The 24373-nt window shown below is 42.7% G+C and overlaps 1 protein-coding gene across 2 annotated transcripts in view; it reads right to left on the bottom strand.

The window, feature by feature from the left end:
• LOC126272588 (meckelin) overlaps nt 1-24373 on the bottom strand; it is a 221861-nt gene that overhangs the window by 147372 nt on the left and 50116 nt on the right. For both annotated transcript variants that reach the window (XM_049975514.1, XM_049975513.1), the window contains exon 6: nt 11383-11528. In XM_049975514.1, coding sequence (XP_049831471.1) covers nt 11383-11528 — 146 coding nt within the window. The remainder of the gene's footprint in view (nt 1-11382; nt 11529-24373) is intronic.

Below are 24373 nucleotides of genomic sequence, written 5' to 3'. Positions count from 1 at the left end.
CAACCTCTGGTTCTTTCAGTTTATCCAGGTCCCATCTCCTTAATTTCCCACATTTTTGCAGTTTCTTCAGTTTTAATCTACAGGTCATAACCAATAGATTGTGGTCAGAGTCCACATCTGCCCCTGGAAATGTCTTACAACTTAAAACCTGGTTCCTAAATCTCTGTCTTACCATTATATAATCTATCTGATACCTTTTAGTATCTCCAGGGTTCTTCCACGTATACAACCTTCTTTCATGATTCTTAAACCAAGTGTTACCTATGACTAAGTTGTGCTCTGTACAAAATTCTACTAGGCGGCTTCCTCTTTCATTTCTTAGCCCCAATCCATATTCACCTACTATGTTTCCTTCTCTCCCTTTTCCTACACTCGAATTCCAGTCACCCATTACTATTAAATTTTCGTCTCCCTTCACTATCTGAATAATTTCTTTTATTTCATCGTACATTTCTTCAATTTCTTCGTCATCTGCAGAGCTAGTTGGCATATAAACTTGTACTACTGTAGTAGGTGTGGGCTTCGTATCTATCTTGGCCACAATAATGCGTTCACTATGCTGTTTGTAGTAGCTTACCCGCATTCCTATTTTCCTATTCATTATTAAACCTACTCCTGCATTACCCCTATTTGATTTTGTGTTTATAGCCCTGTAATCACCTGACCAGAAGTCTTGTTCCTCCTGCCACCGAACTTCACTAATTCCCACTATATCTAACTTTAACCTATCCATTTCCCTTTTTAAATTTTCTAACCTACCTGCCCGATTAAGGGATCTGACATTCCACGCTCCGATCCGTAGAACGCCAGTTTTCTTTCTCCTGATAACGACATCCTCCTGAGTAGTCCCCGCCCGGAGATCCGAATGGGGGACTATTTTACCTCCGGAATATTTTACCCAAGAGGATGCCATCATCATTTAATCATACAGTAAAGCTGCATGTCCTCGGGAAAAATTACGGCTGTAGTTTCCCCTTGCTTTCAGCCGTTCGCAGTACCAGCACAGCAAGGCCGTTTTGGTTAATGTTGCAAGGCCAGATCAGTCAATCATCCAGACTGTTGCCCCTGCAACTACTGAAAAGGCTGCTGCCCCTCTTCAGGAACCACACGTTTGTCTGGCCTCTCAACAGATACCCCTCCGTTGTGGTTGCACCTACGGTACGGCCATCTGTATCGCTGAGGCACGCAAGCCTCCCTGAGTGCATCTAAATCATCAGCACACAACATTAATATTTTCTGTGCATCAGGTGATGGGCATGACTGCCAGAGTTAAATAGTATATCATTGTTTACGGCACTGTCCATGAGAGCCTGCAGGTCACAAAGCAACTGCGAGGGTATGCGGTCTCCCGACTCCTCTGTGTGCAGCTATTTCTCAAGCCTTTTCGAGTCAGATTGTGACAGGTGGGTGATTAGATCATTCTCCATCATTACATACTGATCAGCATTCGCCAGTGCAGCCAGAATGTGTTGCACCTATGTAGCCATGTTCCCATTCAGTACTGCAATGATGTCGCAATACTTAGTTCCACTGTCGCCTGTGCCAACATAAACCGATCTCCTGACTGTCGGAACTCTACAATAGGGTTTTGTACCAGAGTAGGGGGGATTTAATTAAGACTCTGCTGATTATTGTGCCTACAGGTGGCTCGATCTTAGGTACTGCGTCCATCAGGGGAATAATATAATGGGACCTGTAAGAGACATGCAACATGATGTGGCTGGCACAGCTGTTTCACCCATGTCAGGTGGTCAAAATGACGCAGCACAATTGCTTCTCATCACGTCAGGGTCACCAACAATGTTGCATATTTGCGTTATACTACACCAGTAGTACTGATAAAGCAACATACCCGAATAACATACAACATTTATTATTAAAGGCTAAGGAATAACTAACGACCACGAAGCCCAAAGAGTAAACATAAATACTTTGAACACTGTGTGCTGTCACTACAAACATCACTACAATGCCTGATCACATTGCAGTTAAAGCAGCTGGAAGGCTTCTTATAAATTTCAAGAACCAGTATTAAGTGAGGAATCTAGGAACATACAGCAACAGAAACTACATACCACACCTGTAGATGCTGCAAGGAAGAAGAGTTCACTATTTACAGTATGCAGAGAGACATTTGAGCATAATTCTTCCTGCATTCCACCAGAAGAACCCCTAATATGTGGTACATTGAGAAATAACCTCTGCCATGCACTACACAATGATTTATACAGTATGGATATGTATGTAGATAAATTGCTTCTGAAAATAGTGTTATTTATGGACACAATGTTATCATTTATTTTTGATTCTGTTCTATAAGTTTTTATATAAACTACTGCCTTTTACTTCACAGGCAGCAGTCTGGAGTATTGTTCAAGGACATTTACAAATTTAATTGTGCACATAAATTCCAAACTGCAGATACAGCTGCAGCAATATTACCTTGCATCTGTTGATTGTTCATCCTTATTGAAGATACTATCAGTATTGGGTGGATGAAAAAATTGTTGGAGGCTGCACTACTTTGAATGCTTTCATTGCTATCCTTCAGCAAACATTTTCCAACCTTTACTATGAACTGATTGACAGATTGAGTGAATGGAGCAAACTTACTGGCATGATGCTGCAGACTCATGTGGCACTGCTCTGCACTCACTGTATTTCTCATCATTATTTATAGGTGCAATCAAAAGTCAAATAATTCTACATATTCATCTATATCTATGTCTATACTCTGCAAATCACTGTGAGGTGCATGATACAGGGTATGCCCTATAGTACCAGTTATTACGGTTTCTTCCCATTCCATTCATGCATGGAGCACAGGTTCGCTTGAATGCTTCTGTGATTTTAATCTGGTCCTTGCAATCCCTATATGAGTGATATGTATGGGGCTGTAGCACATTCCCAGAATCATCATTTAATGCTTGTTCTTTAAACTTTGTTAGTACACTTCCTTGGGATAGTTTACATCTATCTTCAAGAGGCTTCCAGTTCAGTGACTTCAGCATCTCTGTAACACTCTCCCATGGGTCAAACAAACTTGTGACCATTCGTGCTGCCCTTCTCTGTGTATGTTCAATAATCCTATCTGGTACACGTCCCATGCACTTGAGCAATGAGTTGCACAAGTAATTTGTAAGCTATCTAATTTGTACACTGATTGCACTTCCCCAGTATTCTACTAATAAACCCAAGTCTACCACCTGCTTTACACACAATGGACCTATGGGATCGTTCCATTTCATATCCGTAAAAAGTGTTACACCAAGGTATTTGTATGATTTGTCCAATCCCAATGGTGACTTACTGGTATTATAGTCAGCAGGTATTATATTTTTTTCATTTTCTGAAGTGTACAATTTTACATTTCTGAACATTTAAAGAAAGTTGCCAATTTTTGCATGACTTTGAAATAAGATCTGACTGAATATTTCTTCAGACAATGGAAACTCCAGGTAGAAATATTAAAAATGTAGGAAAAAGACAGATTGCTACTTACTGTATAGAAGACAGGTTAAGTTGCAGAGAGGCACAATTAAAAGACATTTACATAGATTTCAGCCACAGCCTTCATCAGTAGAGAGAGGCGCACTCACACACACACACCATTCACACATACATGCAAGCGCACATCATGCACCCAATTGCCAATTCCAGCATTTCGGGCCAGAATGCAACGTAACGCAAGCAGCAATCTGGAGGAGGCGAGGAGGAAGAAGAAGAAGAAGAAGAAGAAGAAGGGGAAGGGGAAGGGGGAGGGGGAGGGGGAGGGGGAGGGGGAGGGGGAGGGGGAAGGGGAAGACGGAAGGGGTGGGGGAGGGGAGGAGAGTAAGAGGGGGAGGGGGTGGGGAGGGGAAGGAGAAGGGGAGGGGGAGGGGGAGGGGAGGGGGAGGGGGAAGGGATAGCAGTGTAAGGGTAAGTAGGGAGACGAACCCTACCTGATGAAGTGTGCAGCGTCTAGAATGTCAACAGGGTAATGTCAGGAGGTTGTCAGACAGGAAGATGGAGAAAAAAAAAGCAAAAAGAGAGAGGGGTGGGAAAGACAGGTGGATGCGCTGGCAGAGGGCTGCAAATAAACAGGCTGTGTGATGAGAATGGGGAGGAGATGTACGACAGAGGGGTGGAAACTATTCAGTGGAGGGTGTGGAGACAGTATGGTACCATAGGTTAAGGCCAGGATCATTATGGGAGTGGAGAGTATGTTGTAAGGAAAGCTGCCATCAGCACCGTTCAGAAAGGCTGAGGTTGGAGGAAAGGATCCAGATGGCTCGGATAGTGAAGCGGCCATTGAAATCAACCGTGTTATGCTCAGCTGTATGTTGTGCTTCAGGGTCATCTACTTTACTCTTGGCCACAGTTTGGTGGTGGTCTTTCATCCTGGTGGATAGCTGGTGGGTATCATACCAATATAAAAAGCTGTGTGATGATTGCAGCAGAGCTGGTAAATGATGTGACCGCTTTCACAAATGGCCTAGCCTCTGATGGGGTAGGATAGACCTGTAACAGGACTGGAATAGGAAATGTTGGGTGGGTGAGTTGGGTACCCCCAGTGAAAGAATTTTGGCCCTCACTGACCAACACCTCCAACCAATTGCCCAAAATCTAGCCTCCCACATCAAAGACACCGACCACTTCATTCATCGACTCTCCACCATTGCCTCCTAGGCCCCTACTTGTCACTGTTGACGTCACCTCCCTACACATCAACATTTCTGATGCCCATGGTCTTACTGCTGCTGTTGAACAATACCTGCCAAACTGGGACCAAGAGCAAAGAAGACAGCCCTGTGGCACAGTATACAGCTGAACATAACACAGTTGGTTTTAATGGCTGCTTCATTACCCGAGCCATCTGGATCCTTCTTTACACCACCAGCTTTTCTGAACTGCGCAGGTGGGAGTTATCCTTACAACATATTCTCCACTCCCGTAATGATCCCGATCTCAACCTATGGTAACATACTGTCCCTACATCCTCCAGCCAACAGTTTCCACCCACTGTGTCCTACATTTCCTCCCCATTATCACCTCCCACCCTGTTTATTTGCAGATCTCTGCCAACGCATCTGCCCATCTTCCCTGGCACTGTCCCACAACCTCCTGTTGCTGCACCTGTTGGCATTCTAGTCACTACACACTCCACTAGACACTGTTTCTCTCTCTCTCTCTCTCTCTCTCTCTCTCTCTCTCTCTCTCTCTCTCTCTCCCCCCCCCCCCCCCCCCCCCCCCCCACACACACACACACACACACTCGTACACTACTATCCCTTCCCCATCCCTGATCCCTGTCCCCTACAGAATTGCTGCTTGCATCCCATTTGATAGTTGCATTCTTGCCTAAAATGCTGGAGTTGGCAGACATGTGTGCATGGTGTGTGTGTGTGTGTGTGTGTACTTCATTACAGATAACTTTATCATCTGCAAAAAGTCTGAAGTTACTACGAATATTGTCCAACAAGGTCACTAATAAACAACATGAACAGCAAGGGTCCCAACACACTTCCCTGGGGCACACCCAAACTTATTTCTACATCGGACAATGACTCTCCATCCAAGATAACATGCTGCATCCTCCCTACCAAGAAGTCCTCAATCTAATCACAAATTTCTCTTGACACCCCACATGATCAAACTTTTGACAATAAGGGTTGGCCTGGTACTGTGTCAAGTGCTTTTCAGAAATCAAGAAATACTGCATCTATCTGATTGCCTTGATCCAAAGTTTCCCGTGTGTCTGGATAGAAAAGTGTGAAAATCAAGAAATACTGCATCTATCTGATTGCCTTGATCCAAAGTTTCCCATGTGTCTGGATAGAAAAGTGTGAGTCGTGTTTCACATGATCAATGTTTTCAGAATCTATGCTGGTCGGCATGTAGGTGGTCATTCTTTTCAAGATAGCTCATTATGTGTGAGCTCAGCATATGTTCTAAGATTCTACAACAAATCGCTGTCAAGGATATTTTATGATAGTTTTGTGGATTACTTCTACTGCACTTCTTGTAGACAGATGTGCCTGTGCCCTTTTGCAAGAACTGAGAACAATTTTTTTTGTTCAAGGGATCTATGGTAGATTTTAGTTAGAAGAGGGGCTAACTCAGCTACAAATTCAGTACAGAATCTGACAGGAATTCCACCGGTACTTGGAGCTTTTTTAAGTTTTAACACTTTCAGCTGTTTCTCAATACCACTGACACTAATACTTTTTCATACATCTTCTAAGTGACAGAAGGATCAATTTAGGGAAATTCTCCTGGGTTTTCCTTTGTACAGGAACATTTGAAAATGGAGTTAAACACTTCAGCTATTGCTTTGCTAACCTCAATTTCAGATCGTGTCTCATTCACTAGGGGCTGAACATTAACTATGCTGCCACTAACAACTTTTACAAATAACCACATTTTCTTCACCTTCTGTGAAAGATCACTTGACAATATTGTGCTACAGTGATTATTGAAGGTTTCATACATTACTCTCTTGAGAACCAAACATGTTTCATTCAGCATCTATCTATAGCCCTATGCTTTGTTTTACACCTATTATGCAGTAATATCTGTTTCTTTGGAAGTTTCTTTGCAGTGACTTTATATCATGGAGGTTCCCTCCCATTACAAACTATTCTACTAAGTATGTATCTATCCAGAGCATGATCAACTATACTTTTCACATTAAGCCAGTGTTCCTCTACATGCTCTTGACCTGTGTTGAAAGTTTCAAGTTCCTCACTGAGATATGACCATAATGATTTTTTATCTTGTTTCATGAATATGTATACCTCCCTGCCTGTTTTAGTCGTCCTTTGTACTTTGGTAATCATAGCTGCAACAACCACATCGTGGTCACTGATACCAGTGTCATTGGAGACATCCTTAACAAGGTCAGTTCCATTTGTTACCATTAGATCTAATATATTTCCAACATGAGTGGGGTTCTGAACTATCTGTTCTAGGTAGCTCACAGAAAATGCATTTAGTAATGCTTCCCAGGATGTCTTATCATGCACACCACTAACAAAATTGTAATTTCCCCAATTGATTGTTGGATAATTAAAGTCACCACCAATGATTACAATACGATTGAGAAACTTACAGACAAGTGAACTGAGGATTTCTGTACAGCTGCAACACTATACATGTTTTAAAGTATAAGACTCTGTATTAAGATGAAAAAACACAGCTTTTATATGTTCAACCAACTCGGTAACACAGAGGGTAGGATGAAAGTAAATGTTTCTTTTGATTTGCCTTAATTCTCACCATCATGGTCCACATATTTTTAAAAAAAGTTATTTTCCATACTCTCTGCAACTATGAAATAGACATTAATATAATTTCTCTCTGCGAATTTCAGTAACTTGTGCAAACTGTAAATGTCTTACTCAGAAGAGTTTCATTTCAGACTCCTCTTCCAGCTTTTATACTTTTCAGTATACACCAAAGAGCCTTTTCAAGTGGCGAACAGTGATATTTTATCATATGACCCCCCCTTATGGCTCTTTACTGTCCGAATGACATTTTAAGCCAGTTCCACTATTCTTTTTTACAATTTGCTGTCCAAAATGTGTGACAGTAAACAGCAGATTTGGAGTAAATAATATGATGACTTTCATCTCAAATAGAAATATGTGTGTTTAAATTTAACTGTGTCTTCTTTCATGAGTGCAAAATAGTTTTCCTGGCAGCTGCATGCATTATCTTTGCAAAACACTTGCTACTTTTGGAGGAGTCATGAGAGGAAAATAAAGCTACTGAAGTGTTAACCAAGAAAATCTCACACAATAAATGAGGTCTAGCTCTAGCCGGATGTGTTGTCACCCTAGGTGTGAAATGATTACATACAATATCTCTATTAGATGGCCATACTGTACAATGAATTCTCTTACTTGCATGAGTCATCTCACCCAGTGATTCCCATTGTACTTTTTTATGCCCAAACTCTCATGATCCCACACAGAAGCACAGAGAGTGCTGCTTGTAACATAAACACACTAATCACACTACTGCTTCAGCATCCGCTCCATTCATAGACACAAGACAGAGCTTTTTTTTCTTTTGTTACTGTTTTTCTATTGTGTGTGTGTGTGTGTGTGTGTGTGTGTGTGTGTGTGTGTGTGTGCACGCGCACGCATGCTCGTGCTCGTGCTCATGCACATGCACATGCACATGCACATGCACTCCCCCGCCCGCCCACACCATGGGCTTTTCCTGACATTTTTCAGCATACAATGTGGAGAGCACCATACAGTTTTATACATGAAAACATTGAACTTCATAATAGTTATGCCCTGAATACAATTTTTAGTATATTAATCATTGTATATGTAGACAGAGTGCAGGCAACGTGCAGGAGAGTAGCTAAAAGACAGTGTGTAATGGCGGAAGGCTGCCCATAATACATACTATTGACTGCAAGTGTCCCCAATGCTATGGGTGGACCCTTAGGGATTGTTGGTTAAAAACAGTCTTGGTTGCAGTTTTAGTTTTTTATTTTTCAACGACACATTTCGCCTTATTTAGGCATCTTCAGGTTATCTACATCGAAAACAGAGAACAAATACATCTATCTAAGAATCGTGATCGTGTTGTGCACACTTGGATATCCTATAAGAATGTATAAACAAATCAACTATTGAAAGAGCAAATACCTTAATTTGGTATTTCTTAGAAGAATCCTTTAGTCAGTGTAGCCAAAGGGCATCGTCAAATATATCAGGCCAACATCACCTTCGTTAAACTCAGTAAAAAAAAAAGAAATATAAAATAATAAAATCATTACCTTTTGTTCTCTATTTTCAGTGTAGATTACCTGAAGATGCCTAAATAAGGTGAAATGCATCATAAAAAACTACAATTGCAACCAAGACTGTTTTTAACCAACACTGTTAAGCACTGGTTTGCTGTTGCCACCTATGGATTGGAAGAATTCCTTAGGGATTATTATTATTATTATTATTATTATTATGGCAATGATTATATAGTCAAACTATGGAAAATATTACTGATGCTATTTCTGGTTATACATTAAGGTTTGCATATGTTGTCTTAAATTTAATTATGTACAGACATTAAAAAGTAAATTACACACATTATCCCACCCTAGGACCATTGCACAATAAGACGGATGCAGTGTGAAAAGAGAGTTCCCATTCTAGGTTACCTGCAGACAAAATTTGACTGTGGTATGAGTAACAAACAGGTGCATCACAGGGAGAAACTGAAATGTGTTGGCAACTGGAAACAAACTCCAAAGTTGAGGCAGGTGAGACAGCATGATTCTTATGGGCAAAACATAAAGACTAAGAGGTGTGGAAAAATAAGCAAAGGTGTCATTCTCCTGCAGGATAATGCAACACCCCACATGGTGTCCACTACACAAGCTCTGCCTCAACAATTTTGATGGGAGGTCTGGAAGAATCCACCACGGAGTCCAGAATTTGCAACATATAATTTTGTTCTTTTCAGCAAGGTTAAAGAAAATTGGGGAGGGGGGAGACATTTTCCAGCAATGAGGATGTTCACACAGTGGTTCTTGAATGGTTCCATGACTAAGGAGTGGATTTCTATTGTCATGGAATTGGACAACTGGTAGAACATTCTGATCACTGTCCACAGACACAGGGTCACTGTCAAAAAGTAGTGTCATGTACATGTGTCTCTTTGAGGTGTGCTGCAATGCTCAATAACTGTTACTTGGCCTGCTGTAATGAAGTGTAACTTATGTTTTGAAGTCACCTCATGTGTTGCTAGAACTCATACTTTGTACATAGTTTTCCATAAAGTATCCTTTAAGATCATTTTTGAAGAGATTACTGTCTTTCACTTAATTTACTGAACAACAAGGAGCACTCATTATCAATTTGAGTTTCATTACTTTATACAGTGGTTCCCTTTTCTTCACATTGTTTGATCACATGTGTGCTTATTGAGAAACTATGTATAACTATCTTTCACTAACATAATAGCTTCACACTTACGGGGGCCATGGCCCTTTACATAAAGATAAAGATAGTTTTGCCTCACACAGTTCGAGGTTGGCTCGATATCAATAGTTGGGCACCCTGAGTGCCAGAGAGATACAGCATTGTTAGTAAGTGGAGTGCAGGCAGCGTGCAGGGGAGATGCTAAAAGAGCTCTAACGAAGCAGGACAGGTTGCCCATAATACATAGTGTTGACTATGAGTGTCCCCAGTGCCATGGGTGGACCCTCAGCAATTTACCGATCATGACAAAAGAGTAAATTTTGAAGTGTTTTATTAAGAATCTATGCTGTACCACGATTATGCATTTCGTATCAATCATGTCAGCTGCCTACAGTTGGAGAGAGGACTGTTGTGTGTTTGTGCTAATTAATGTTATAACATCTGAAGATATCAAAGAGTGACCTGTGATGAGCATAGCCCATGAAATTGTAAGGCAAAGGGAGTAACTGTCTCATATTTGTCTAAAATCAAGAATATAGGACTTAATTAGAGCTGAACACCATAACGATTATTGTTACAATAGAATCTTACTGAGTGGGTTAATGCATTATTCAACAGATGAAGCATTGATACAAAACAATTCCTACAGCAGAATTAGTCAATCAGCCCCTTATTCTTACAACATAGTCAGTGTAACTCATTCATTAGACTGCTATTCAAGATGAACAGTATTCAATGAATTGGGAGTGTTTAAAAACAAGCACACCAACACACACACACACACACACACACACACACACACACACACACACACACACAGGGAGAACACCAATCGTAATTGAGATTTTACACAGAACTTCATGTAACTCCACTAAGGTAGTATAGTAACACAGCTCAGTGTTATTTCTGAAGTGTTAAATCAAGTTTGAGCATTTCCCCATAAAGGAACTGAAAATAACAAATGCAGGAACGTGTGTCCATAGTATGCTGTCACCACAGCATTTCTCTTCAGCAAATGGACTACCTTGAGTAACAGGAAAATTGGTTTTCTTCTTTCACTGTTATCAATACAATCTCCAACTCTCTCCACATGCTCACAGAGAGAAAAAAAATCTGTATTAAACCCTTATGATTTTAAATTGTTTGTTTCTTTAATAGACTCATTAATTGTTGAAATAGTTGTATTATGAAGTTTCCACCACTCAGTTCAAAGCCCCTAGATATGTAATTTTAGACTAGTTATTGAAAGTATCACACTCAATATTGAAATAAGAAAAATCACACAGTATGATGCTAACTAAAAATGTTGATAAAACCATGGACATAAGCTTTCCATTACAACAACATGAGAAGGACTTCTGCATTGAAACACGAATGGGTGGAAAAATGTAATTAAATCAATAAGGTGAATATGTAGGTTTCAGTTGAATGACATATTATGATTTTATTATGAACAACATACCTTAATTTACAGAACTTCACATATCTTATCACCGATGGTACCTCACTGAACAGCTGGGACTTCTCTTGTACATTTATACCTATGCCACTTATTTTATCAATAAGATAAAATCGTCGTACTAGCAGCCACTGAGAACTATCTGCAGCCTGTAATTTAAATGACTAACTTTGATATTAATTCTTGACTGATAAAGTATAAGAAAAGAGATAAAGTATAGGAAGAAATCAGCAGCAAAATCTTTTTTTTAGTCGGTGCAAGAAGAATTATGGTAGTCATATCTTATTAAAACAATAAGTAAGCCTTGTTATTTAAATAATCACTTTCTATTTCTTACTTATATAGTAAAAAGTCATACAAAAAGAAATATACTTCATCAACTTTTTAAAAGAAGGAGTAGAGAATGTACAAGAGACCACTGCCCAATACTTCTGTTACACGCTACTCCCATTATACTTTTTTATTTATTTATTCATTTACACATCTAGATACACAGGATCAAATTGAGGAGCAAATCTCTAAGGTCATGGAATGTGTCACTACATGAAATTACAACATAAAATTAATAACAGATAAAATACAATGTTCCTGAACCCAAAAAAGTCAAACATAAGTTTAAGTAAACACAGCCAACAATATTTTCTAGAAGCCACGAACTTTTGTCATGAACTGCACTATTTGAAACAGAGCCAATGTTGGACACAACACCCTTTATTACCAGTGAACAGAAATATTTTAGAATCACCGAGCATAACATTGATACAAATAAGGATCCCTGGGCACCCCCTATTTGACCGTACCCCACTCAGACCCCACATCACAGCCATTCTTAATACTGTGAATAATGACTTTTTGCTGTCTGTTTTTAAAGCAAGAGGTGAACCAATTGCGAGCTACTCCCTGTATTCCAAATGGTCCAACTTCTGGAGCAATATTTTGTGATCAACATAATTAAACGCCTTAGTTAAATCAAAAAATATGCCTAGCAATTAAAACCTTTTATTCAATCCATGCAGTACCTCACAGGGAAATGAGAATATAGCATTTTCAGTTGTCAAACGACTTCTAAAGCCAAACTGTACATTTGATACCAAATTATGTGATATAAAAGTACCAATTATCCTTACATATACAGCCTTTTCAATAACTTTAGCAAACACTGATGGCATAGAAATAGGTCTAAAATTGCCTACATTATCCCTTTCTCCCTTTTTATAAATCAGCTGTATTACTGAGTCCTTTAATCATTCAGGAAACTAACCATTCTTAAAAGAAAAACTACAAATATGGCTAAGTACAGGGCCAACATGTGCAACACAGTGCTTTAATATTCTGCTAGACACCCCATTATATCCATGAGAGTCATTAGTATTCAGTGATTTAATTATTGACTCAATCTCCCCCCTTGTCAATAACACTGAGGACTATTTTAGACAACAATCTCAGAAAGGCATTTTCCAAGAGAGTTATATGATTCCCCGTATAAACTAAGTTTTATTTAATTCACCAGCAATGCTCAGAAAATGACTGTTAAATACTGTACATATATCTGACTTATCAGTAACAGAAACATTTTTACTACAAACTGACGTTATATCGTCGACCTTGTGCTGCTGACCAGACATTTCCTTCACAACTGACCATATGGTTTTAATTTTATCCTGTGACATAGCTATTCTATTTGTGTACCACATACTCTTTGCCTTCCTAATAACATTTTAAGCACCTATTTGAAACACTGTTTGTAATGAGCTACTGTCACTTTGATTGTGACTACTTCAAACATTTTGATATAATTCCCGCTTTGTTCTACATTATATCCTTATCCCACTAGTCAGCCACCCAGGCTGCATTTTGCTGCTAGTACCCCATTTAGAATGTTCTGATGGAAAGCAACTCTAAAAGAGTTTGGGAAACGTGTTAAGGAAAGCATTATATTTATCCTCTATTTTATTGGCACTATAAACATCCTGCCACTCTTGTTCCTTAACAAGGTATTAAAAAAAGTCTGTTGCCACTGGATTAGCTTTCCTAAATAGTTTGTAACTATGTGTGACATTTATTTGAGTGCCAAAGCCTAGGAGTGTTAAAATTTGTGCATCATGGCCTGAAAGTGCATTCACTCTTTTACTAACAGAATGCCCATCTAGTAATGAAGAATGAATAAAAATATTGTCTATGGCTGTGCTAGTGATCCCCTGCACCCTGGATGGATAAAACACAATCTACATCAGATCATATGAGTTTAGAAGATCTACCAACATCCTTTTGTGCATGCAGTACAAGAGGGAGAACAGAAACAGTTTCCAAAATGCATATAGTCAGGTTTTGTTGTTACCTATTTTTCAGTCAACATCTGAAGATAATTTTTTGCAAATGTTATAGATGTTGGGTTCATAGGATCTTCAGCAACCCCATCAGTGTCTGGAGTCCAATGCAACATGCCACCAGTGCACCAACTGCTGGCCATGTGACGTGACCCTGAGGTCAATAGCGCAACATCATTGAGCAGCAATATCGCCAAGTCTCACTCATATAAGTGACATTATTGTACACAATGCTAAGTAAATTGTGCATTGCTTTTCATACCCTGTATGATTTGGATGATGTTCTATAGACTTGTATGGTTTGCACAGCTTACAAACTCTGGCTTTGGACTTTGTTTTGCATGAGCATGCCTTCCGTAAGTAGGTAGGTAGGTAGGTAGGTAGGTAGGTAGGTAGGTTGGTTGGTTGGTTGGTTGATATGGGAGAGTGGGTGGGGAAGGAAGTCGGCCATACCCTTTCAAAGGAACCATCCCATAATTGCCTGAAGCAATTTAGGGGAATCACAGAAAACCTAAATCAGGATGGCCGGATGCGGGTTTGAACCATTGTACTCCTGAATGCATGCCCAGTGTGTGTCACCTCGCTCAGTGCCCTTAGGTAGTATTTCTTTCAGACAAAAAGGATTCAGTGCAATCTGGACAATCTGTCTCCCCACTTGAGGGAGCTGCATATTCATCTGTATTTAATGAAATAAATCAGTTTGAAGCCACACCGTAAAAGTGGCATTGAGAAACCACTAAGGATCCTGCAAATCTACTGTTCTTTAAACAACAAGAGAAATGCCACTACCAGCATTTGTAACATGAAAAAGAAAATAAGAAACAATAGAAGCAACAATTGGCATTTTATTGCAACAACACCAACAATAAAATAAGAGAACTTGTGGAGACAATGCATAGCAGCAAACCAAGAACTGCCCTCAAGTTTACCTCTATTGAATGAAACAGTAGAGGCATGAGAAATCTATTTGCAGCAGCTTCAGCAACACTTCCATGCTCTTCATGTAACATATGCTGAGATTTAGAGGTCACTTTCCCTCTCTTGGTCGTCCCCAGCTATCCTATTCCTGTTGCATAAGATTAACTTTCTGGACAAATAAAGCTCAATTGCCTTCTTATATATGTGCAGTATGTTCTCTGTACATTATGAGGGCAAAACTCACTTCATCATGACTATCTCTGAATTTAATTGGCAGCAGAAACCAACAGCACAATTAAATCAAATCCTGATCACTAATCTACAAGGCCTCATTCACTGTTGTAAATTTCTTTGTTCTTATCAAAAAATCTTGAGAGGCCTTCCTGTGTATAGGTTATGCCTCAGGCAAAGGACATTCTCAATCTTTTCAACGGATTGCATACAAAAGGAGTGCGGTTCAAATAGACATTAAACATAGTGACCGGACCCATCATTGGTCATGTATGTGGAAGGCAATATGTTGGTCATTCTGATCTATGCACCTCAACTTGACACTGGTACCATATTTTCCCATAAGAATTTAGTTGGAGTAGGACATACTACTGCATGCACACCCAACAAAACACTGTAGACTGCACAGGTAAATAACACTCAGGCTGAAAATCAGGCATTGGCTATAATTTATGTGACTAATGAAGCTCTCATATTTTTGTATGACACAAAATCCTCATAAAGCCCATTTTTTGGTCAACAAATCCTCGTGATTCAACTGTTCTCTCTCTCTCTCTCTCTCTCTCTCTCTCTCTCTCTCTCTCTTCCATATCATCTGCTACGGCTAATATCTCTACAAGAAATTTCATATGTGATGTAGATGTTATTGTAAAAATGAATATATTATGTACAGATGTGCTAGGATGGACAAGAGTGTGGGCATCCAATAAAGATCTAATGAGAAAATGACGTTTTAGAGATAAACATGAAAAAGCATATTTCTGGTAGGAGAGACTCAGGGCGCACACCAGAAACGGCATGCCAGCCACTGACCGTTGTGGCAGCTGTCATGGATCAAGTGAGGTGGACTGAGGTCCAAAAGGTGTGAAAGGAGCTAAAAGAACGAGAAAAGTCTTGCAAGTCTGAAAACAAAGTCCAGAGAGGGTGACCACCTGCTGTTCCTTACTCTCGCCACGTCTCTGGAGATAGCACGTGATTCTGTTCCCACACTTTCTAGTGGTTGCCTACAAACGACATACGGAGAAACAAATCCTCTCAGAAACTTCTATTGGAATGAACCATCCTTTTCTGAAATATGGGGAGGCTTGGCACGCAAGCCACGTGAAAAGAGTGCTAGTTATCAACAGGAAAACCTTCAATGAGAAAAAATTATAAATTATCAATAAGTTCTTCCTATAATCTCCCTGAATGGATGGTGGCTTGCATAACCCTCCCCTCATCCACGGAAGTGGTGTCTATAATTTTTACAGTTTTGTCACACAATTTCTCAGAAAGGCAGGCTGCCCTGATAGGACACTTACAACTATAGGAGGCTTGTGTTACAAATATTTGTCCTTATTGTTGTCAGAAGGAATGTATTCATTTCTCCAGTTTTTAAAAGGGGTTTGCCACTTAATGTACTACAGCAAGATGTCAAATACAGAGTGGTTATAACCTTCACTACATGAGCCAGTGTAGACGGAAACCTTCACGTTATTAATCACCTTATCATCAGTTTATATAGTAACATCTGAATACAATACATTCTTTTGTTTGTGTTTGTGTGTGTGTGTGTGTGTGTGTGTGTGTGTTTGGATCTTATGGGCACTAAACAGCGAGGTCATCAGCAGCTTTACACTTATCAAAGTGAATGAATGTGGAGATAAACTCTATAATTATTGCTCACTCCTGCACGTGAAATGACCACACACTCACTCTATCTCACATGCACCAAAACAAATTAGAAAGAGGGAAAGTAGCTATGCTTGAATTCAAAACACAGAGAAAACCAAACATAGAAGATCTAAAAGACAAGCACAGCAAAATGTGACTGGCCGACCACTTACGAAAGACTTTGGTGAGCTAGTCACTCTGTTGACAAATTACGAACATCTCACTAAAATCTCGTTAAAAATTATGGAAAATTCACAAAACTATAAAACTCAAATGAAATTCGTCTGAACATTACTTAAAATTGAGGGCAGATCCTTCGGTAAATACGCCGTGGCGCACTGGTCAGAAAATAAAACACTGTTCACTAAAATGTGGCATACAGTTATCTGTACACAACAAGCACCACACATTGGAGGGTCCTCTCATAGCAGGTAAGAAGCCACGCGTCATAGGGCTGTGGCCTATGTGAAGACGAGTATGGAGAACCTCATCCCTTCTATGTAGCTGGAAGAAAGTATGCTACAGCCGAATTGTGGGCTTTACTACATGACCTTATTGTCAGTCACATCCAGCCATTTGTCTTACTATCAAAACATAACATTTTACCTCAATAATGAGATCACAGAATTCAGAAGAATGGCACACTGAAAGAACTGAGGGTCTGACATGCCTCCTTGGGTACTAGATTTGCACTTCCATTCCCTGCAATACCATGTGCCCTGGTATTCAGAAGAAAGGCATCTCCTTTCCCAATCATTGTAGTTGGAGGAGGGCAACCTGGATGCTCTGTATGATTCTGTCTCCTGGGTACTTATGTTGGTTGGTTGGTTTAAAAGATGGATGGAAGGGACCAAACTGCGAGGTCATCGGTCCCTTGTTCCCAGTAAAATAATTACACAAGGGAAAGAAGAGAAGAAAGGAGACATACAGCACAATAACAGGAGAAAGGAAGAACCAGAAGAACGACAGAAGGACAACCAAAACTACTATGGACAAAACAGGAACAGAAACCCACAGAAAGAAGCAAGAAACAGGTACAAGGGGTAAAAACAAGAGAGCAGATGATGGTGGCTGGCCGACCACGAGAATAAAAAGGAAAAGCCAGCAACTCTGCGACACATTAAAACATCCACCCTGAAAGCATTAGAGTGGAAAATACAAAGGGACAAATGACATGCTCTAAAACTTATATAGAATGATAAAACCCACCATCAAGAATAAAATGTAAAACTAAATTAGCCGATGTGGCATTGTCAGCTAAAATTAATAGCAAAGAGTACGGTAATTGAAGAGCCCGTCGCAGGGCAGCCAAAGAAAAGCAGCGCATCAAGACATGGCCCACAGTCAGCCAGGTGCCGCACCGACATTGAGGTGGGTCATCATGGCACAGGAGGTAGCCATGTGTCACCCAAGTGTGGATGTTATAACCTTTAATCACCAATAATTGTGTGGATATTCAAACACGCTTACTTAGAAACAATAGCTGGTTACATGATAACAACTCAGTATCTCTTCTTCGACTGCCGTGCCGTTACATGCGGCCGGCACCATTCGTAGCTAGGTGGCACTCCTGCGCTCAGCCGAGTTGCGAAGCGCCTCTATCGCCGTTAGCGCATACTGTCATGGCGGCACTGTTAAATGTCATGGCACAGTCACAACACTTTTCCCCCCTTCAAAAAAAAAAACACTCACTTTCTTGGAGACATGGACAGTGCGGAGACATCCATGGCCTCTTGTGAGGCTCCGAGAAGATCCCGCGGAGAGACACGAGAGTGCGGTCGAAAATGTCCAGGACGGAAGCTCGTGCGTGGAATGTGCCTCCTGGACGAGATTATGGGTGAAAACTCCGGAGCAGCATCCATAGGTGTCGTGGACCTGGGGGCGTGCTCCAGCGAGATGGGGTCCCAGAGAAGGCGGCGTTGCGACTGGGGCCGGTTCTGGCGTACTCGGAAGTGGTAGCGACGTCGGCTGCATCAACACGTACGGTAGATCAGTAGCGACAGGACGGGCTTCTTGGGCTGGTGGAGGCGAAGGAAGGGGCGGTGGCACCGGCGTGGCCACCACTTGTGGGCACATCTGGTCGTAATGGTGAACAACCATGAGGTCGTCCGTACGTATTTCACAAAGCCAGCAGCCGCGAAGAGCCTCGACCACCCCTGGAATCCATTTAGGGCGAGATCCATACCCTCATGCCCACACGTCGGCACCCACCGAGTATTTTCCCGCACTAGGGGACACAGCACAAGGCCTGACAGGGTGAAGCAGGTGCAGTAGAGTGTGCGGTAGGCGGCCATGCAAGAGTTCAGCAGGGCTGCGATCACCCAGAGGCGAGAAGCAATAAGAACTCAGAAATTGCAGCAGAGCGTCATCTGTGGAAAAATCACTAAGGAAGTTTTTTATCTGGCTTTTGAAATTACGGACAAGGCGCTCGACCTCCCCATTCGATTGCGGATGGAAGGGCGGTGCTGTAACACGATGAATCCCTTGTCCAGTACAAAAATTGCGGAAGGCCTGCGAAGAGAACTGAGGGCCATTGTCCGTATCGATCGTGGATGGAAGACCTTCTAGCGCAAAGATTTTGGACAAAGCCAGCGTCGTCGCCGCAGTGGTGGGCAACGGACATCAAACAACAAATGGAAACTTCGAGAAGGCATCAATCAACAGTAGCCAATAAGTACTGTGGAAGGGGCTGGCAAAGTCTGCATGTACCCATTCCCATGGCTGCATCGAATCAGGCCACAGAGAGGAAATTGTACGAGGTGCAGCCAGTTGTTGAGCACACTGACCACACGCAGCAACCATGTGGGTGATGTCCGAATCAATACCGGGCCAATAAACGTGCCTGCGGGCCAGGGACTTAGTCCGAGAAATACGCCAATGGCCTTCATGCAACAGTTTGAGAAAATCTTTGCGAAGAGACCCGTGGAGATGCGCCATCCGTGGCCAGAAGAACAACACCATAACAAACAGACAGATGAAGGCACAAGACATGGTTGTCGCGAAGGGGATCCGATGCCCGGCCCTTGGTCCTGTCTGGCCAACCCCGTTGAACAAAACCGATCACCTGACGCAGGACCGGGTCCCGCGCAGTAGCTGACACGACCTGCGAACCTGTAAGTGGAAAACCCTCGACCGCACGACGTTCTTCCTCATCAATGTGGAAACAGAGTAGTTCATCACGATCAAAAACAGGGTCGGGGCCCATCGGCAATCGCGACAATGCGTCAGCGTTGGCGTTGCTGGGCCGTGGGGTGATAGTGAATCTCATAGTGAAAACGAGACAAGTGTAAGGCCCAACGTAGCAGGCGGTGAGCTGCCTTATCTGGAACAACGCCGATGGGCTAAACATAGAGACCAGCTGCTTGTGGTCGGTGATGAGATGAAACTTAGAACCATACAAAAAAATGCTGAACTTCTTTAGAACATAAATGATAGTGTGCGCCTCCTTTTCGATTTGAGAGTAACGCCGTTGCGCATCGTTGAGGGTCTTGGAAGCATAGGGGATGGGTGGTTCCGACCCATCCTCATACCGATGGGCGAGAACAGCCCCTAGGCCATACTGTGATATGTCAGTCGCCAGAACCAAATGCTGACCCGGACGGAATGTGGCAAGACAAGGCGCCAACTGCAAATGAGCCTTCAGGCGGACAAAAGCCTGCTCCCACTCGTCGGACCAACAGAAAGGGACGTTTTTGCATAACAGCTGATGCAGAGGAGGAGCTACCGCTGCCGTGGATGGAATGAATTTGTGATAATAAGCAATCTTGCCTAGAAACGCCTGAAGTTCTTTGACCTTAGACGGCTGGGGTAGAGCGTTAATGGCCGCAACGTGCTGACGTAGAGGACGTATACCCTCACGGGACAAGTGGAAACCAAGATACACAATGAAGGGTTGGAAGAACTGTGACTTGTCCAGATTGCACCTCAACCCAGCCGAATGCAAAACCCAAAACAGTGAACGCAAATTGCGAAGGTGCTCCTCAGTGGAGGCCCCCGTGACAATAATGTCATCTAGATAGTTTACGCAGCCGGGAATGGAAGCCGTGAGCTGTTCCAAAAACCCCTGAAAAATGGCCGGCACGCTAGCAACGCCAAATGGTAACCACTGGTACTGATACAACCCACAAGGAGTGTTGATGACGTGAAATTCCTTGGAAGAAGCATCCAATGGCAACTGATGGTACGCCTCCGATAAGTCAAGTTTGGAAAAGAACTGGCCCCCAGCGAGCTTTGTAAATAACTCCTCAGGACAGAGCAGAGGATAAGTATCAATGAGGCTCCGAGCGTTGACAGTGGCTTTAAAATCACCACACAATCGCAGACTCCCGTTTGGTTTAGAAACCACCACGATTGGCGATGCCCATTCGCTGGAGGTAACAGGAAGGAGAATCCCTGAAGCTGTTAACCTGTCTATCTCAGCATTGACAGGTGCACGCAACGCCACCGGAATAGGGCTTGCCCGAAAAAACTTAGAGCGAGCTGTAGGTTTAAGAGTAATGTGGGCTTCAAAATCCTTGGCACGACACAGACCAGCAGAGAACACGGACGAAAATTCAGAACACAATCCATCCAGCTGTTGATACAGAATATCCTTAGATATGAGGTACACATCATCATCAATGGAGAACCCAAACAACTGGAAAGCTTCATAACCGAACAGGTTTCCAGTGCACGCACGATCCACCACATAAAACATGAGGGGCCTAACAACAGACTTGTAGGCAATGGAAGCATCAAACTGACCAATGATAGGAATTTTCTGTTTATTATAAGTTCGCAGATTTCGGGTAACTAGAGACAAGGGAGGGGAGCCCAACTCCAAATACATGCGAGAATTAATGAGAGTTACTGCAGAGCCAGTGTCCACTTGCATACGGATGTCTTTATCCAGAACACGAACAGTAACAAACAACTTATTTGTTTGAGAAAGCACACAGTGAACATCCATGTCCGATGCCTCGTCCTCGTCGACAGGAACTTTAGGGGACTGACACACAGAAGCAATGTGGCCTCTTTTCCTACATGTATTACACATGGCCCAACAATTTGGACACGCGGCCCAGTCATGCTGTACGAAACAACGTGGACAAGAAGGAAGTGCGGAACGAACCTGCTTCTGTGGTTGCTGTTTTCACTGCGAGCGTTGCGGCCCTAACGCGACATTGTTTACGCGAGTGAACTGCCGCCACATCTTCGTTCTCCTGTGAAACAGGCAAATTGTCCGTGTCAAAAGTTGATGTACTGCGCCTACATGACACCATGCGTCTATTTGCGCGCCAGCAGCGTGAGACACTTCAAAGGATTGAGCAATGCTTAGAACTTCCGACAACAACGGGTTTAGCAGTTGTAGGGCACGTTGCCGAACTTTTTATCAGGAGCAAGCTGTAGAATAGCATCCCTAACCATTGAATCAGCATAATACTCATGATGAGTGTCTGTGACAAACTGAAATTTCCTACTCAGACCGTGTAGTTCCGCCGCCCAAGCCCGGTAAGATTGATGGGGCTGTTTACGACACCGGTAGAGCGCAACGCGGGCGGCAACGACTTGGGTGTTTTTTCAGTAACAGTTAGACAATAAGTCACACATTTCTTGGAAGGACAGAGAGGCAGGTTCCCACAGAGGGGCTAACTGAGATAGTAGCTGATAGATCCGTGGGGAAATCCAAGATAGAAATAACGACTTACACATAGGAGAGTCGACAATGCCGAAAGCCAAGAAGTGTTACCGCAAACGCTTCTTATAATCCTCCCAGTCTTCAGCGGCCTCGTCGTAAGGAGGGAATGGAGATGGAGAAGAGGAAGACAGACGATGAGTAAGCGACATCGACAACACCTGAATAGCAGCTGTCAGCTGAGTTTGTTGTGTCTGAATAGCAGCCGTCAGCTGTGTTTGTTGTTCAATGCATAAGCTGTTCCATGTCTGCCCCGTCACGAACACACAAATCCACAACGCAGTGAAAATATCCGACCTCGTCGCCAAAAAGTGTTATAACCTTTAATCACCAATAATTGTGTGGATATTCAAACACACTCACTTACAAACAATAGGTGGTTACATGATAACAACTCAGTATCTCTTCTTCAACTGCTGTGCCATGACATACGGACGCCGCCGTTCATAGCTAGGTGGTGCTCCCGCGCTAAGCCGAGTTGCAGAGCGCCTCTATCGCCATTTGCGCGTACTGTCGTGGCGGCACAAATGTCGTGGTACTGTCACAACAGTGGACAATGCGGAGCTGGCAGAGAACCACAGAGTTCCTGTGAGAGGCCTGCATGGAGGACTGCCACGCATTCGTAATTTCCTTAATGGCACCAGTTTGTTGTGCGTGCTGAGGTTATGCCATTTCGTCTCCCTGTTGCAGAGAAGTCCATCTCAATAAGCAGTTTCTGCGTAGCCTGTTTGGCCAGCCTGTCGGCAAGTTTGTTGTCTGGGATTCCGATGTGACCTGGGGTCCAGACATACACCACTGAATGACCAGACTGTTCCAGGGCACAGATGGACTCCTCGATGGTTGCTACCAAAGGATGATGAGGGTAGCACGGGTCGATAGCTTGTAGACTGCTCAAGGAGTCAGTATGCAGAAGAAACAACTCCCCAGGGCACAAACGAATGTGCTCAAGAGCACGAGATACAGCCACCAGTTCAGCAGTGAAAACACTGCAGCCATCGGGCAAGGAATGCTGTTCAATATGTCCTCCAAGGACATACGTAAAACTGACGTGACCAATAGCCATCAAGCTGTCAGTGTAAACCACTTTGTGGCCTCAGTACATTTCAAGAATCAAGAAGAACTGGAAGTGGAGAGCCACGGGGTTAACTGAGTCCTTAGGGCCATGTGAAAGGTCCAGGAGAAGCCGCGGTCTAGGTGTACTCCATGGACATGAACATGAACGGACCTCAAATATATATGGTAAAAGCAAGGACTCCAGTTTGGAAAGAAGGGATCAGACATGAACTGTAATTGGAAGCCCTGTCCTGGGTCACCGATGTGGGAGATGAACTGCCATGGGTGGGAAAAAGAGACTGTGATTTGGATGTGCAGGAGAACTATGAATGTGTGCAATGTAACTGGCCAGCAGTTGTGCACGCCTAACCTGCAATGGAGGGACTCTGGCCTCCACAATGATGCTGGTCACCAGACTCGCCCTAAAAGCTCCTGTCGCTAGGTGGACACCACAGTGGTGCACTGGGTTGAGTAAACACGATGCTGAGGGCACCACAGAACCACAAACCAGACTCCAATAGTCAAGGCAGGATCAAACAAGGGCTCTGTAGAGCTGCAGCAGTGTAGAGCGATCTGCACCCCAGTTGATGTTGCTCAGGCAGTGGAAGGCATTGAGGTGCTGCCAGTACTTTCACTTAAGCTGACAAAAGTGAGGAAGCCAAGTCAAACAGGCATCAAAAACCAGTCCTAAGAATCAATATGTCTCTACTACAGTGAGTGGATCGTCATTAAGGTAAAGTTCTGGTTCTGGATGAATGGTACAACACCGACAAAAGTGCATAACACACGACTTTGCGGTCAAAAACTGGAAACTGTGGGTTAGAGCCCATGACTGCGCCTTGTGGATGTCTTCCTGCAGGCACCACTCAGCAATACCAGTACTGGTGGAGCAGTATGAAACGTATAAGTCGTCTGCATACAGAGAAGGTGAGACGGACAGCCCTACAGCTGCTGCTAGACCATTAATGGCCACTAAAAATAGAGACACTCAATACAGAGCCCTGCAGGAACCCCATTTTCCTGGGGGAACTATGAGAGGCACCAACTTGCACATGGAAAGTACGTAGCGACAGGAAGTTTTAGATAAAAATCAGCAGCGGGCACCGGAGACCCCACATACAATGTGGCAAGGATATGA

This window comes from Schistocerca gregaria, chromosome 5, assembly GCF_023897955.1.
Source record: "Schistocerca gregaria isolate iqSchGreg1 chromosome 5, iqSchGreg1.2, whole genome shotgun sequence".
NCBI classification, from domain to species: domain Eukaryota; kingdom Metazoa; phylum Arthropoda; class Insecta; order Orthoptera; family Acrididae; genus Schistocerca; species Schistocerca gregaria.
Note: the sequence above shows the minus strand (reverse complement) of the source record. Positions and strands in the feature narration are given on the sequence as shown.